This window comes from Peromyscus maniculatus, chromosome 15 (assembly GCF_049852395.1).
Source record: "Peromyscus maniculatus bairdii isolate BWxNUB_F1_BW_parent chromosome 15, HU_Pman_BW_mat_3.1, whole genome shotgun sequence".
NCBI lineage: Eukaryota > Metazoa > Chordata > Mammalia > Rodentia > Cricetidae > Peromyscus > Peromyscus maniculatus.
The window spans coordinates 54,834,646-54,849,189 of record NC_134866.1 but is presented as its reverse complement, the minus strand read 5'-3'; the positions used below and the strand labels follow the sequence as shown (position 1 = coordinate 54,849,189).

General features: G+C 38.6%; 1 protein-coding gene across 21 annotated transcripts in view; it reads left to right on the top strand.

Moving 5' to 3' along the window:
- The window catches only part of Cast (calpastatin), a 109,863-nt gene that overhangs the window by 86,355 nt on the left and 8,964 nt on the right, over nucleotides 1–14,544 (top strand). For all 21 annotated transcript variants that reach the window (XM_006979358.4, XM_006979360.4, XM_076551972.1 and 18 more), the window contains 6 exons: nucleotides 883–984; nucleotides 1,461–1,544; nucleotides 5,255–5,305; nucleotides 5,457–5,528; nucleotides 10,779–10,895; nucleotides 13,668–13,772. In XM_006979358.4, the coding sequence (XP_006979420.1) occupies nucleotides 883–984; nucleotides 1,461–1,544; nucleotides 5,255–5,305; nucleotides 5,457–5,528; nucleotides 10,779–10,895; nucleotides 13,668–13,772 (531 nt within the window). The remainder of the gene's footprint in view (nucleotides 1–882; nucleotides 985–1,460; nucleotides 1,545–5,254; nucleotides 5,306–5,456; nucleotides 5,529–10,778; nucleotides 10,896–13,667; nucleotides 13,773–14,544) is intronic.

The following is a 14,544-nucleotide window of genomic DNA, read 5'->3' as shown; positions in this document are numbered from 1 at the left end:
TGTAGAGCGCACGGTCACACTGAGAAGTGAAAATAACATTTCCCAAGGAAAACAGTGAGGCAGAAATATAAAGCACTCGGAGTACTTGGGATATGTTCATTTAGATGCTTGAGAGAACTAGCACCTATACAATAATAAAAATAAAAAAGAAACACTTTAATGAGTGATATTTATTCAGGTTAAGTGTGTTGTATTGTTTTCTTTCTATGAAAAATGTTCTGTCCAGAAAACATTCAAATAATTTTTTAAAACCACTAAGGAACATTTATGACCCATAGTTTGGAAAGCCAGAACCTGTCCTGTCTTTTGACCCATACATGGTTTCTTCATTTCCCCCTTACATGCCTCATTTGTACTCCTGTTCATTTGTTTGAATGTTGGTGTAGCCAAATCCGGCTTATAACATCATGAGTGAGCATATTTCATTCAGAATAGTGAGACTCAGGTAGGTCATTCTCATTGTGCATTGATGATGGTCAATCACAAGCAGGAGAATCCTGAGCCCATGTTAACCATGTGGCTAGTGGAAGCACCAGAGAACAAACTTGTGCCTTCTCCCCTGGGCATGGCCAAGCTTGGTGGCAGAAATCCTGTCTTCTTTCCCTTCTGTCAGCTTCTGTTATCTTTATCTTCTTTTTTCGTGGGCCCAAATTCTAGCTGGATCTTGTAAGGTCTTTATTGTCCATATACAAATTGCATGCACAGTTTTTAATATAAGAAACTTGCTTTAATTTTTAACATTCTTAACATTTCAAAACCTCCATTCTAATTAAATTGATGCCTCAAGTTATTAAAAATAGTGTAGACCTGAAATAAGCATGTGCCTTTCTGAATTGGTAAGTGTGAGTAACAACTTAGGTTTAACCACCTTTGTCCTTGCAGAAGAGCATGGCTCCAGATGATGCTGTCGAAACCTTGGCTGGAAGCCTGGGGAAAAAAGAAGCAAATCCAGAAGATGAAAAACCTGTAGTGGATAAAGTCAAAGTAATGGTGGTTCAAATGTGTCTACAAAATGACTTATTAACCATCCACCTCTGCCCTCCAATAAGTTAACACTCTGTTTTTAAAAATCTATCTGTAAAGCATGATCAGTGGTCTTTCTCTGATACTGCATATATCCTGTTTAATAAGCTAAATCTTAGGAAGTGCCAATGTTGAATCACTATAGTGCCTGTGTCTAAGTTTCATGAATCCCATCTTTGTCCACCTGTATTCATCCTTTGCTGAGGGCTCCTAAGAAAAGTAGAATAATACTCCTCCCAACAGGCGGCTAGCCCAGCAGGCTGAGAGGTGGTATCTGAGCCTGCTAACTGGAAGCAGTGTTAAAAGTTGAAGCTGTTGAGGATCTGTTAACAATGGTCATATGCATGTTTGAAGCTAACAATAGAAACCTCAAATTTAATCTCTGAGGAATGCATTGTGTAGGAGGAGACACTAAAAATGATACCACTTGTATCTAGGAGAAGGCTAAAGAAAAAGACTATGAAAAACTTGGTGAAAAAGAAGAAACAATTCCTCCTGAGTATAAACTAGAAGAGGTCAAGGTAAGCAGGCTGAGTATTTTCCCATATCATTTTCTAACTAAATTTTATAATCATAAAGAGGGAGCTGATAATAGATCTAGAATATAAAGATGCCATTTCTTTATGTTCTGACCCGAAATTGTATTAGCACTAATACCATGTTAGAATAGTAGATATGGAGCTAAATCACATTCTTTTAAAATTTGTTCATTTTAATTTTGTATATGTGTGTGTATACTGAACTTACATCATTTCCCTCCTCTCTAACTCCTCCTATGTCTCTACCTTTCCCCTTCTCCTTCAAATTCAAGGCCTCTTTTTCTTTATTTTTGAAAACACACACACACACATACATGTATACGCATAAGTTAATATATAAATACAAGCTAATGAGTCATTTGGTTTTGTTTGTATGTATGTTTGTTTTTATGACTTAGCACTTTGTTTGGATGAACAGTTATGGAGCTCATCCCTGGGGAATATTGTTTTTTCCTCTCTCAGCATTCATTAGTAGCTCTTCATCTAGACATGAGACCTCTTAAGATTTCCCTCTTCTACATTGGCATGTCAGCTGACATTGTCATTGTTCAAGTCTTGCTTAAGCAATCAAATTGTGAGATTTCATGAGTGTGGCTTTCCCATCATATAGAAGATGCAATCCTGCAGCAGACGTACTGGTCTTCTGGCTCTTACACTCTTTCTGCCTGTTTGTCTGTGATGTTCCCTAAGCCTTAGTTGTGGAGTTGTGTTGTAGATATATCAGTTGGAGCTGGACACCTCACGGTCAGTTGTTCTGTGCATTTTGGTCAGTTGTAGCTTTCTGTGATAATCTTCATCTGCTGCAACAAGAAGCTTCTCTGATGAGGGATGAGAGCTACACTTCTCTGTGGGTATAAGGATTAGTATTAAGAACACAGTTAAGAGCCGGGCAGTGGTGGCGCACGCCTTTAATCCCAGCACTCGGGAGGCAGAGCCAGGCGGATCGCTGTGGCTGTGAGTTCGAGGCCAGCCTGGGCTACCAAGTGAGCTCCAGGAAAGGCGCAAAACTACGCAGAGAAACCCTGTCTCGGAAAGCCAAAAAAAAAAAAAGAACACAGTTAAGATACATATAAGTGCTGGGCGGCGGTGGCACACACCTTTAATCCCAGCACTCGGGATGCAGAAGCAGGTGGATCTCTATGAGTTCCAGGCCAGCCTGGTCTACAGAGAGACATCCAGGACAGGCATCAAAACTACACAGAAAAACTCTGTCTTGAAAAACAAAAATCAAAACAAAACAAAAAAACAAAATACATATAAGTAACATTATATGAACTCAATGGCTTGTATTTAGGAATATACATGTATATACAAATACATATATACATATAATCATGGATGAAAAAAGAGGCCACAGATTTGAAGGAGAGTAAGGAGGGGTGTAAGGGAGAGTTTGAAGGGAGAAAAGGAAAGGGAGAGATGTTGTAATTAAAATAAAATATCAAAAACAAAGAGAATGCAGTTAAAGGTAATATTGGTTTGGGAAAGTTGCAATAATAGATTCTCTATAAAGTTCCATAGCCTCACCAGCCATGGACCCTTGGCTATGTATACAGCACCAGACACAAACTCTTTACTATTGGGCAGTATTTAAGTCTAATTAGAAAGCTGATGGGTAGCACCAAGATATATGTCACTACTGTATCTTTAGGGATATCTTATCATACTAGTCATTGTGGTTCATACCCATCATAGCTGGGTAGGACTATTGACTGATTTTTCCCTTGGCAGCTTGCATAGCATCTTCTAATACAGTGAAAGCTAGTCCTCAGGGAGGAGTCTTCCAGGTCAGTTCCTCCAAGTCCTGTGTCCAAAATTGTAGTGGTGTCAAGCAATAGGGACTTACCTTCAAATTCTGGGAAGCAACCAAGGGCAATAGCAATAGAAACTAAAATATATTCTTAAGTAGCCTTTTCTTCCTTTAATATAAAGAAAAATTAACATCTAGGCCACCAAATATTTTTCCCTTCAGAAATGTGGTTCGTGATAACACCAGCAATATAGGAAAACCTTCTGCAGGTTAAACAGAAGTTATGCAGAAAACTTTTTAATCCTTAAGTATAAGTTGAAAGCATGAGAACTTGTTAAATACTGAGTAAAGTGATAAGTTGACCTGTTCTCTTCATATTGAAAGGACAGGATATGTAGACCAAGTGACCAATGGAGCGATCCCATTATTATTAGTTCCAGTGTACATTTTAAACAGAGCAGACACATAGGCAGTTGAACAAATAGTCATCTTCTTAATGTGCCACCAACAGGAAAGTTCAAATTTACTTTAACAGCAGTTTCGAGAAGCTGAATTCAGAGTCCTCAGCCATCCACATGCACTGGTTTATTTTGCAACTCAAGATCTTACACTGAATTCTCCTTTACTTAAAGTTTATTATCCTGAACACTTCTGCATTTCATACTGCAGCCCAAACTGGTGGAGTTTCAATTATTTGCAGCTCGTACATACATTGTTTTAAAAATTCTTCAGGACATTTTCAAGGCCACAGATCTGTCTCTGATCCTAGTTCCATAGAAGCAGGCCATATGCAGTTACTCAGTAGGAAGCTGGCTACTTTCTCCCCTCACTGAAGCATAGTAGTGCTACTTCAGGGATTGCTTTCCCTGGCCCCCTTTATTTAGTGTTAGTTTGTCCTCTGAATTATCTCAGGCATTGTCAGTTACCCAGTGCTTTGTCACATTTCCAGGTTGCTGGCTTGACCTCTTGTTTAAATATTGTTGTCATTCATTACCTACCTCACATCAGGTCACTATAGTGAGGTTCTGCTCTCTGTTGTGGTCAGACCTCAAATTTCCCCTTCCTGCTACTTGATGAGGTAGTAAAAGGTAGATTTCCATTTTAATGCAGAGCAAAGGAGCCCTCAGGGTCCCATGCCTCACTTGGGATCTTTACTGACTTTTCAGCTAAAACATGGTCTGGAAGTAGCAGATTCCTCCTATAAAAAGGGCTAAAGCTACAAGTGAATTCAGAGGGCAAGGAGGGTTGTCTTAGCTATAAGAAAGCAGCAGATAGCTCTAAACATTTACATAGCACATTTGGAATACAGAAAACAAAGCAAAACATTTTGACCACTTTCCTAGGAGAAATCTTTGAATGTACCCTTGAACTCATTTATACATTGTACAGACAAATAGATGGAAACTGTCATTAATTTATAGATCTTCTTTTATTAAGGAGGCTCAAATAATTCATTGGTTTTGTTCTGCCACTCAAAAGTACCACTAGAAACCACATTTGAAGCTTAACATAATCTGAGCCCTAAATTTGAGAGTGCTCCACCCAGAAACAAGCTCCCTGAGCATTTGGACTTTAGCTGATTGAGGTCCTAGTATTCCCTTATAAAAGAGAGGTTTGCTGATACACCCCTGAAACATACCACTTAAAAAATTCACATATTTTTCTTTTGCATTCATTTCTGTTCTTTGGGTCACAAGCCACACTGAATGTGCTGTTCGACCCCTTGGCCAAGGAAGGCATGATGCATGTAAACTGACTCTAGATATGAATGGAATTACAGTATTACAGTACATATATTCTCTGCTATGATAATGTTTCTTAAATGAATAACCTATGTGAAAATATACAGTAGGTTTAGCCTGTTAATTCCTTATAAGGTGTATAGGTTCCATATTTGGGATAATATGTACAATTATTAATATCATGTTTTTATTCTGAATAGGATAAGGATGGAAAGCCACTCCTGCCAAAAGAGCCCAAGGAACAACTTCCAGTAAGCCATCTGCTTTCTCTGAGTCAGTCTTTTGTGGCCTCTCATTGGTTACTTGGGAAGGGCATAGCTTTCCCTTTTAGTGAGTTTATCAGAGTGTGATATGGTGGAATGCCAGCATTCCTTTTGTTGATATTTTTTCTGTTTCTTGCAGCCCTTGAGTGATGACTTCCTTCTTGATGCCTTGTCTCAGGACTTCTGCAATACCACAAACATATCGTCTCTTGTAAGTATGAAGCACCTGGTTAACTGGCTTTCCTTTCTTGTCATTTCTTCCTTCCTTCCTTCCTTCCTTCCTTCCTTCCTTCCTTCCTTCCTTCCTTCCTCCCTCCCTCCCTCCCTCCCTCCCTCCCTCCCTCCCTCCTCTCCCCTCCCTCCTCCCCCCTCTCTCTTTTGAGGCAGGGTTTCTCTTTAGCCCTTGGGACTGAATGTGTCACCCCTTCTCTGAGACATGTCTAAGCAGATTTGAGTTAAAGCAATTTACTTTTTACAATGTTTTTTTTTTTTAAATTAACAATCAAAGGAAAAATTGTCAGTATGAAAAATATAGTAAATGAAATACAAATACTAAGTTTGGTAAATATCAGATAACAGACTAGAACATTTTTTGGGACACTGTTACAAACTCTAGTGACAAAGTCTCATATTTTGGCTCATAATTTAAATGGAATGGAGTAACTACTGTATATGCCCTCCTTGTTGGTCATAGTAAAATATAAAGGAAATTATGGGGAAAGTAAAATTTTAAAAATGTTTTTCCAAATAATACTAATGTCAAGAAATAAATTCAGAATACACTATTGAAAATAAAACAACACAAAGTTAAATTAAAAGTAGCCAAAGCAGTATTCATGTATTTCCTGCCATTCATCTTTAAAAACAAAACCAGGTAAATTTGATAAATCTGATATCTAATAAATTCTCCCCAGGTGCCTGCCCTGAGGAGATTTCTACCAGGGTCCAGAATAGAAGCTACAAGCAGCTACGGATTCTAATCTGAGGGATATAAAATGAATCTAAGCACACTGAGTTCTTTAGTCCATTCACTTTATTCTTCTAAATTCATTCACTTTATTCTTCTAAGTCAATTCTATCTACACAGTTTCTTTTCTGTTCTCTTACTTAGCTCCTCTCAGTCCCTCCTGCTCTCAGTCCCTTCTGCTGTTCTCTCATCTCTGTCTAGTTCTTTCCATCTTCATTCTCATCTTGTTCTTCTCAATCAATTCCCCCAGTGCTGTGCGGGAACCAGTATGTATACCCAAGCAGTAGTTCTTTGGCAAAGCAATTCAAGGGTTGCAGAGAGAGGTGATAAGGATCCACACATAAAGCAATAAATGTCAGCTTCCAATTACAACCCAAAAGGGGAGTGACTAAAGGGAGTTCTCTGGTAGAATCATCTAAAGCATAAGATCAATTAGGGAATCTAGGAATAGCACCTGGCTGAGGAGGAATTAAAATTTGATTTGCACAAGAAAGAAGCTTGGCATCTATCACCTGCCTCACCTTGAAGGCAATCTCCTTGGGTCAGTGGGAAGTAACTAACTCAGTAACTAGCAGATGGCTAAAACATCATCCCAGGAATGTGAGCAGTAAATCCACCTTAAATTAGGGTCTTGTGTAAATAACTCCGGGGTGAAGATAAGGAGTTGAGGATTTAATTGCTAGTGGTTATTTTCTCTAGCTGTGGGTGAGATGAGCTAATGTTTATCTATGTGCAGTTTTGTCCTTGGAAAAAGGTATCTTTGCTGAAATACTTTTGTCTGGAGAATGGCCCTGGCCAGATTTATGTAAAATAAGCACAGCTGGGGACAGTTATGCAATTACCCCAATGTATAGGGAAAGTTGTGCCCAAGATTGAGATGCAATCGTGAGATCACATGTACACATAACATGGAGATGCACGGTAAATGGGGAGAATCATGGCTGTTATTGCACAAGAAGTTTGCAACAAGAGACAGCCACTTCATTCAAAAGGCAGTAATTCCATAACACCTTGCATGATGGTTTCTTCTAACAGAACCCTTAGTTCTGATAGGTTGACCTTCTGAACTCTAGTTGTCACCTGCTGTATACTCCCATGGTTTTTTGCTACCAGCGGCTCTCAATAGATATCTGTTGAATTTTAATTTTCTAACAGCCATAGTATGTAGCGTAGGAAGTTTAAGCCTGTGTGGAATGTAGCACCTAACATGCTGGAACATGCCACAGCCTAACAGGCTAACTGACCAGAAGCTGTTTCTTTTGAAAACATGGGTACTTTGTAAAATACACATGCATGTCAGACATCAATTCTGTTTTTATATTTCAAAGCCAACCATTAATTTGTTCTTACAAATGTCAAATCTTAAAACGTTCTGGTGGATATAATAGAGGAAAAATAATATAGTAAGCCCAATTTAATGTAAAAACAAGAAAGATGTAACAGGCAGTAACAGAGTTAAACTGATTTGGGGAGAAACTGCACAAGAATTTTAAAGAAATTCTAGACAAAAACACAGTCAGTACAATTATTAAAACCTAAAAAAAAAACCAAAAAAAAAAAAAAAAAAACAACAGCAAAACTAAAGAAAATGTGAGAACTGCTTATTCTTCTAAAGGTCACTTTCTGCTTAGCCTGCTGTGACATTCTGCAAAGCTGCTTCTTACAAATAATCATCCTCACTTTAAAAATCTCATCAAGTATGACAATGTCAGTAAAGCTCACTTTAGTTGACAGGTATAAAAGTATTGACATTCACTATAATGTACTGAAGTCATTATTTGCCAAAATCATATTCATTGGCAAGGAAATTGCCAATATAGCATAGTAATATAGCCACTAGAAATAATCAAATAGTTATGTCCATATAAAAGATACATTTAAAGACCAGGGGTGATGGTGTCTGCCTCTAATCTCAGCAAGAGGCAGGTGGCTCTCTGGGAGTTCAAAGCCAGCCTGGTGTATATAGTAAGATACTGTCTCAAAAGTTGAAATAGGACTAGAGAGTTTTCTCAGTAGTTAAGATCTCTTAACCACTTGCTCTTACAGAGGACCCAGGTTTGATTCCCAGCACCTACATGGCTGCTCACAACTGTCTGTAACTATAGGACCAAGGGATCTGATGCCTACTTCTTACCTTCACAGACACCAGGAATACACATGGTGTATATATGTGCATGCAGATAAAACATTCATACACATGAAATCTTTAAAACAAAATTATATATTTGAAATTTAGCATACATTCATGCTTTAAATAAAAACCTTGAACAAGTGGCAATCCCTTAATGGTATCTGTTCATTGCCAAGAACAAAATATTTATTATAAAATGAGAGACATTTTCTAAAATTATAAAACTTTAATTTTTGTTAAATGTGATAAGGGAAAGTCATTAGCAATAGCTGGAAAGTAATTCACAAACTTTCAAAAGGAATACCTTCATATATTTGTGGGTATGGCTGTTTGAGATAAGACATATAAATGACATTACGTGTGCTAGTTTCTTGTTAAAAACAAATGAGTAAATTTTATTAATAGGAGACTATAAACTTACATAAAAAACACAAATTAAAAAATGAATAGAAAAAGGCAAAGCAATAGGAATCTATTTATCTAAGATGGGTTCATTGTTCTAAAAGAGCAATGGCTATTCCTTTGTTTAGTTAATAAATTATTTTGTTACTAAAATATCCCTAAGGTACCTTCTATAACTCAATAAAATTATTCTAAAATGTATTTGAGAAGTAAATCTATAAAAATATGAAAGCATATTTATTTTTAAATGTTTTAGGTAATATTCACCCAGGAAAACCTTGGGCCTTTGATACAGTAATAATAAGTAAAAACTACAGCACTGGTTCCAAGAATAAACTTACAACAGAGTTCACAGGAGTAAAAAAGAAAATCAACATAGGTGAGAAGTGTAGCATGTTAAAGGGAACCAGAGAATAAATATTATTTCAGAAAGTTTCAGAAATAATTTGTTGTGCATCATTCAGAATAAACCACTACTGATGGTTTAATGCATATAGCACAATGTGACAGCGACAGAAGTATGTCACTGTGCAGTTACCAGAAGTGAACATATGATATAAAAGTCTAACTATGGCAATAGCAAACAGGACTTTTGTCCATTCTTTTCAGCAGTATGTATTCGTATTAGAGAGTGCCAGTGCTGTGGATTTTAAAAACTCATGTATTAAAAAATGATGAGGTAAATGTTGCTAAATGGTAGAAGAAAATATTTTGAAATTTTTTACCATAAGGAAATGATAAATATTTGCAGAAATAGATTTAACCTCATTTAAACATTACATAATATATAAATGCATTTTGGTATTGTACTTTACTCCATTAATGTGTACAGATTTTCTACTCTGTATCAGTTAAAAAAAACAAGTTTAAAATTTTCTCTTCTACAGAATTCCTATATCTTGTCAATGACGGCAATACTGAATATGACAATTTTTTTTTTTTTTTTTTGGTTTTTCGAGACAGGGTTTCTCTGCGTAGCTTTGCGCCTTTCCTGGAGCTAACTTGGTAGCCCAGGCTGGCCTCGAACTCACAGAGATCCACCTGGCTCTGCCTCCCAAGTGCTGGGATTAAAGGCGTGCGCCACAACCGCCCGGCCCTTGAATATGACAATTTTTAAAGATCTAACTTTCTCTATCTAACTGGAGCATCAGAGATGAGGCTATACTCCTCCTCCTAAAGCCCTCATCTTGGTACCCGAAGACCTCTGTCCATCTAAGGGAAATGGTCCACGTTTGAATATACTCTCTCTTGGCTACTTCAGGATGCTAGATTCATAACTTTGATAGGTCTTACCCCATAGGCACTTCCCATTACATCTTGCCTCTGTCCTTGGATTCATTTGAACAGAAGCTAAGCTGGAAAAAACATTTTAAGTGCCCCCTCCCAAAAGACACATCTATAACTTATATAGAACTTAATTGCAAAATAATTTTAAAAACTTTTAATAACCCATTGTCCAACAGGAAACATAAAATAAGTCACAGAACTCTGAGTAGATTGTTGGATGATGTTTAGAATACCAGATGTGAAATAGAGACAGAAATCATGGGCTGGACAGATGTCCCAGTGGCTAAGAGCATATACTGTTCTTCCAGAGGGCCCAAATTCAGTCCCCAGCACACACATAAGGTGGCTCATATCTTTATGTAACTACAGCTCCAGGTGATCCAATGCCTTCTTCTGACCATCATGGCCAACTGTACTCACAGACACATACACCCTCATAGACACACATACATACACATAATTAACAATAAAAATAGATCTAAGAAAATAAAAATGAGAAATTGTAAAAATACCATAGAGACAGAAATGGGAAAACAGTGCTTTAAAGATTGCTATGAGGCATGTATTTGAATAAAGGAATAAAATAAAATGGTTTTAAGACCTGTATTTTAAACAATGATATTATGGTCATAATATTATATGCAACATGTTAATAATAATTTTTTTAATAAAAGGAATTTGAAGATGCCAAACTTTCTGCTGCCATCTCTGAAGTAGTTTCCCAGACACCTGTGCCTAGCACCCACGCAGCTCCTAGCACCCACGCAGCAGCCCCTCCGCCTGATACTGAGGTGAGCAACATGCCGTCCTTGGGAAATAGTCTTAAAACAGCAACAAGAAAGAAAACGAGGCACCTGTTTAGCACAAATGAAAACAGGAAAAATTATTAGAAAAATCCAGTACTTTGTATTACAGAAAAACTTAGATTGGTGATTCTGGGAAATGACAAATCCTGTCTGTGAGGGGACAAAAGGAGACAACATGAAAATATTTCACTTCCAGCCTAGGAACTTAATGTTGCTGTTAGTCTATTGTAAGCACGGTGATGTGTAATCTCTCTTTCCATATGTGTGTGTCTGTTTAGAATGTCAGTAAAACTAAATGAAAAGTTTTATTTTAATGAATTATATGTGAGCATCAGAGTTAACTAAACTATCATCATTCATGTAAACTTTCTTTGCTGTGTCTAACAGCCTGTCAGAAAAATTATATATGTGCGGAGTATCCTGAGAAATATTTTTAAAAAGCTATATGATTAAATCACCTGGGGAGCCTGTTCCTCGTGGCTTTACCCAGCAGGTCCGCATAGAGGATGATCAGGACCACGGGCCTGAGTGCAGGTGTCTGAGATGGTCTGCACTTTGCTATGCTGGGGGAGGAGGTCTTTTGCTCCACCCCTTGGCGTCTCTATAAAAAACCTGGGGCAGAGACAGGGCCCGTTGGAATAGGTTCCAGGCCCTCTCGAGGCTATCCTTTATTTTCTATCTGTTTATCTCTGCGAGATTCTCCACTATAAATCCTTCTATCTAATATTTCCTGCTGATTGCACTCAAGAAAACTCTGGGGAACTGTGGGGGTGGTGGGTAAATGCCCCACAATCACCCTTGTAGGAAAGCCTTTTTTGAGAAGGACCTAGAAAAAACATAAATATTACTGAGAATAGCAGAGAAAGGTTCACCATGCTTTCTTTTTTTTTAATTAAAATTTTTCATTTATTTTACATACCAACCACAATTTCACCTCCGTCCTCTCTTCCCTGCTCCCTGCCTCTACCTCCTGTCTTATGCTCCCCCATGCCCATCCACTTCTCAGTTCAGAAAGGGGCAGGCCTCCCATGGCATGGCATATCAAGCTGAAGCAAGACCAAGCTCTTCCCCCTGCATCAAGGCTGGACAGGCATCCCAGCATGGGGAATAAGTTCCAAAAAGCCAGCTCACACACCAGGGACAGGTCCTGATCCCAGTGCTAGGGGCCCTACAAACAGACCAAGCTACACAACTGTCAGCCACATGCGGCCCTAGGTCAGTTCCATACAGGCTCCCTAGCTGTCAGTCCAGAGTCCGTGAGCTCCCAGGAGCTCATGTCAGCTGTCTCTGTGGGTTCCCCGTCATGCTCCTCACCTGCCTTGCTCATACAACCTCTCCTTCCTCTCTTCAGCTGGCTTCCAGTCCAGGACCTGGCTTCCATTCATTCTTTAGCAATGTATTTTAAGCAGTTAGCTTAGCTTCCCTGTGCTTGTTTCTTCTGAAATATACTGTTGTGTTACCCAGAGGATTCCCATGGACAGCAAATAGGACTGGATAAAGTATGATAGCACATTTTCAGTAATTGCAGGACACAGCCCAGCAGGGTGTCTTGTATAATACAGACGTTAGACATATTTTAAATTGAATCTGTATGGATATAAACTAAACTCACATAGGTATAGACAGCCAACATTTTGAACCTATTATGTTAAGATAGTTTGGAATAGCTTTGTAGAACTTCACTACAATAACAAGATCAATAATGATGCATTATTTACTTACTGTTACTGAGTGTCAGTGCATAGTCCTCTCAACAGTATGACTTGTAGGTATCACTCAGTTTTCCTAGCTGAGAAAACTCAGGCTTGGGAGGTGAATTGCCTTACCTGAATTGAACAGTAAACAAATGTAAAATGAAATGTTGTAGTGGTTAGCTTGACTACAGTGATCTGGTGGATTTTTTCCCCAAGAATACCTTCCACCGCTTTCTTCAGTTTAGCTTTCATGGCCTTCCTGGAGGTAAAAAAAGAGATTCTCCACTAGTTCCAAAGTTCTCTGAAGTTTTTTAGGAACCCACATAATGTGTCAGAGACACTCTCTTCACTCAGTGACATCAACTGTACTTCTGTGGAGTTGTGTGCTTCAAGAAATGGGGACATAATGGCACTGAGTTTTTTTTTTTTTTTTTTTTTTTTTTGGTTTTTTCGAGACAGGGTTTCTCTGTGTAGCTTTGCGCCTTTCCTGGAGCTCACTTGGTAGACCAGGCTGGCCTCGAACTCACAGAGATCCACCTGGCTCTGCCTCCCGAGTGCTGGGATTAAAGGCGTGCGCCACCACCGCCCGGCGGCACTGAGTTTTATGGCTATACTTTGTCATGTCCACCCCTCCCCCAATCTGATCTTAGAGTAACCAAAGACAAATTCATGCTCTACTGAAAATTCTGCTCACTAGCCATCTGACTCTATCAGTGGATTAAAAAGGAAAGTGATTTTGTGTGTGTGTGTGTGTGTGTGTGTGTGTGTGTGTGTGTGTGTGTGTGTAGCCTCTAGGTAAGATTTAGGTCACTTATTTGTGTGCAGCCCCTGATGTTTCCACTAAAAGACTTCCTTAACCTGGTTGTATTTTCATGAGGCAGCTGGTTAGGGGAGGCAAACATTTTCAATGCTCTTTGTCTCTTCCACCATCAGCATATCTGTTCTCTGATGTCTATCCCTGTGACTTACTTACTATGTCCATACTAAAATGATGGGGTTGCTGGGTGAGTTCCATGAACAGTTTGGCTAACTTGTAACTAATTCAGAATTATTTATCTTTTAGCACAGAGACAAAGAACTCAGTGATGCCTTGGATGAACTCTCTGACCGTCTTGGGGAAAGACAGCCTGACCCAGATGAGAACAAACCAGTAGATGATAAAGTAAAGGTAAATGATAGTCCGTTACCCGCCACACAAAAGAAAGACACTCTCTGGCATTGTCTGGAGGTGGTGAACAGCTCAAGCATTCCATCTAATTTTCCTGTTTAATGGTGTAGTTTGCATTTCTTTTTTCTCACTAAAGATTGTTTGTGGTGCAGATTGCATTACAGGAAACATTCCTGTTTCCAGACTGAATTATAAAGCTATGTTTTAAGTTTTTTCTCTTCCAATATTTTTTTCCTGGTCTTACCTGGGACCATTACCCAAGGGCATATAACCCAAAGGAATATACTCGTTGAGTGGATACACTTTGTGTTCATAGTGGCAGAGATCACATGCTTAGCAAAGGTTTTCCTGCATCTCTTTTGCAAGCATAACTGAATCTGAATTCAAATTATATGTAAGAAGCTTTTCTCTGCAGAGGTATGTCTAGAAGGACACAATGAACTAACTGCACTATATTCAATGTGTATAAAAAACATTTATATTTAAGACACAATATTTAACAAGCCATTTTCACTGACTTGATCATATTTTAGAATCAAGAAATAACTGGAGTTGGGGAGATGGCTCAGTGGCTAAAGTGCTTGCCACGCAAGCCTTACAACATGAGTTCAAATCCTTGGTCATGTAGTATGAGTGTTCATAGTTCCAGCCCACACAGAGATTAGCGGCACAGACAGGAGAGCTGTTGGAAGGTTGTGGACCAGCTAGTCTGGCAAGGACATTGGAAAAGCAACAGACCCTGTATCAAACAAAGTGGAAGTGGAGGAATGAC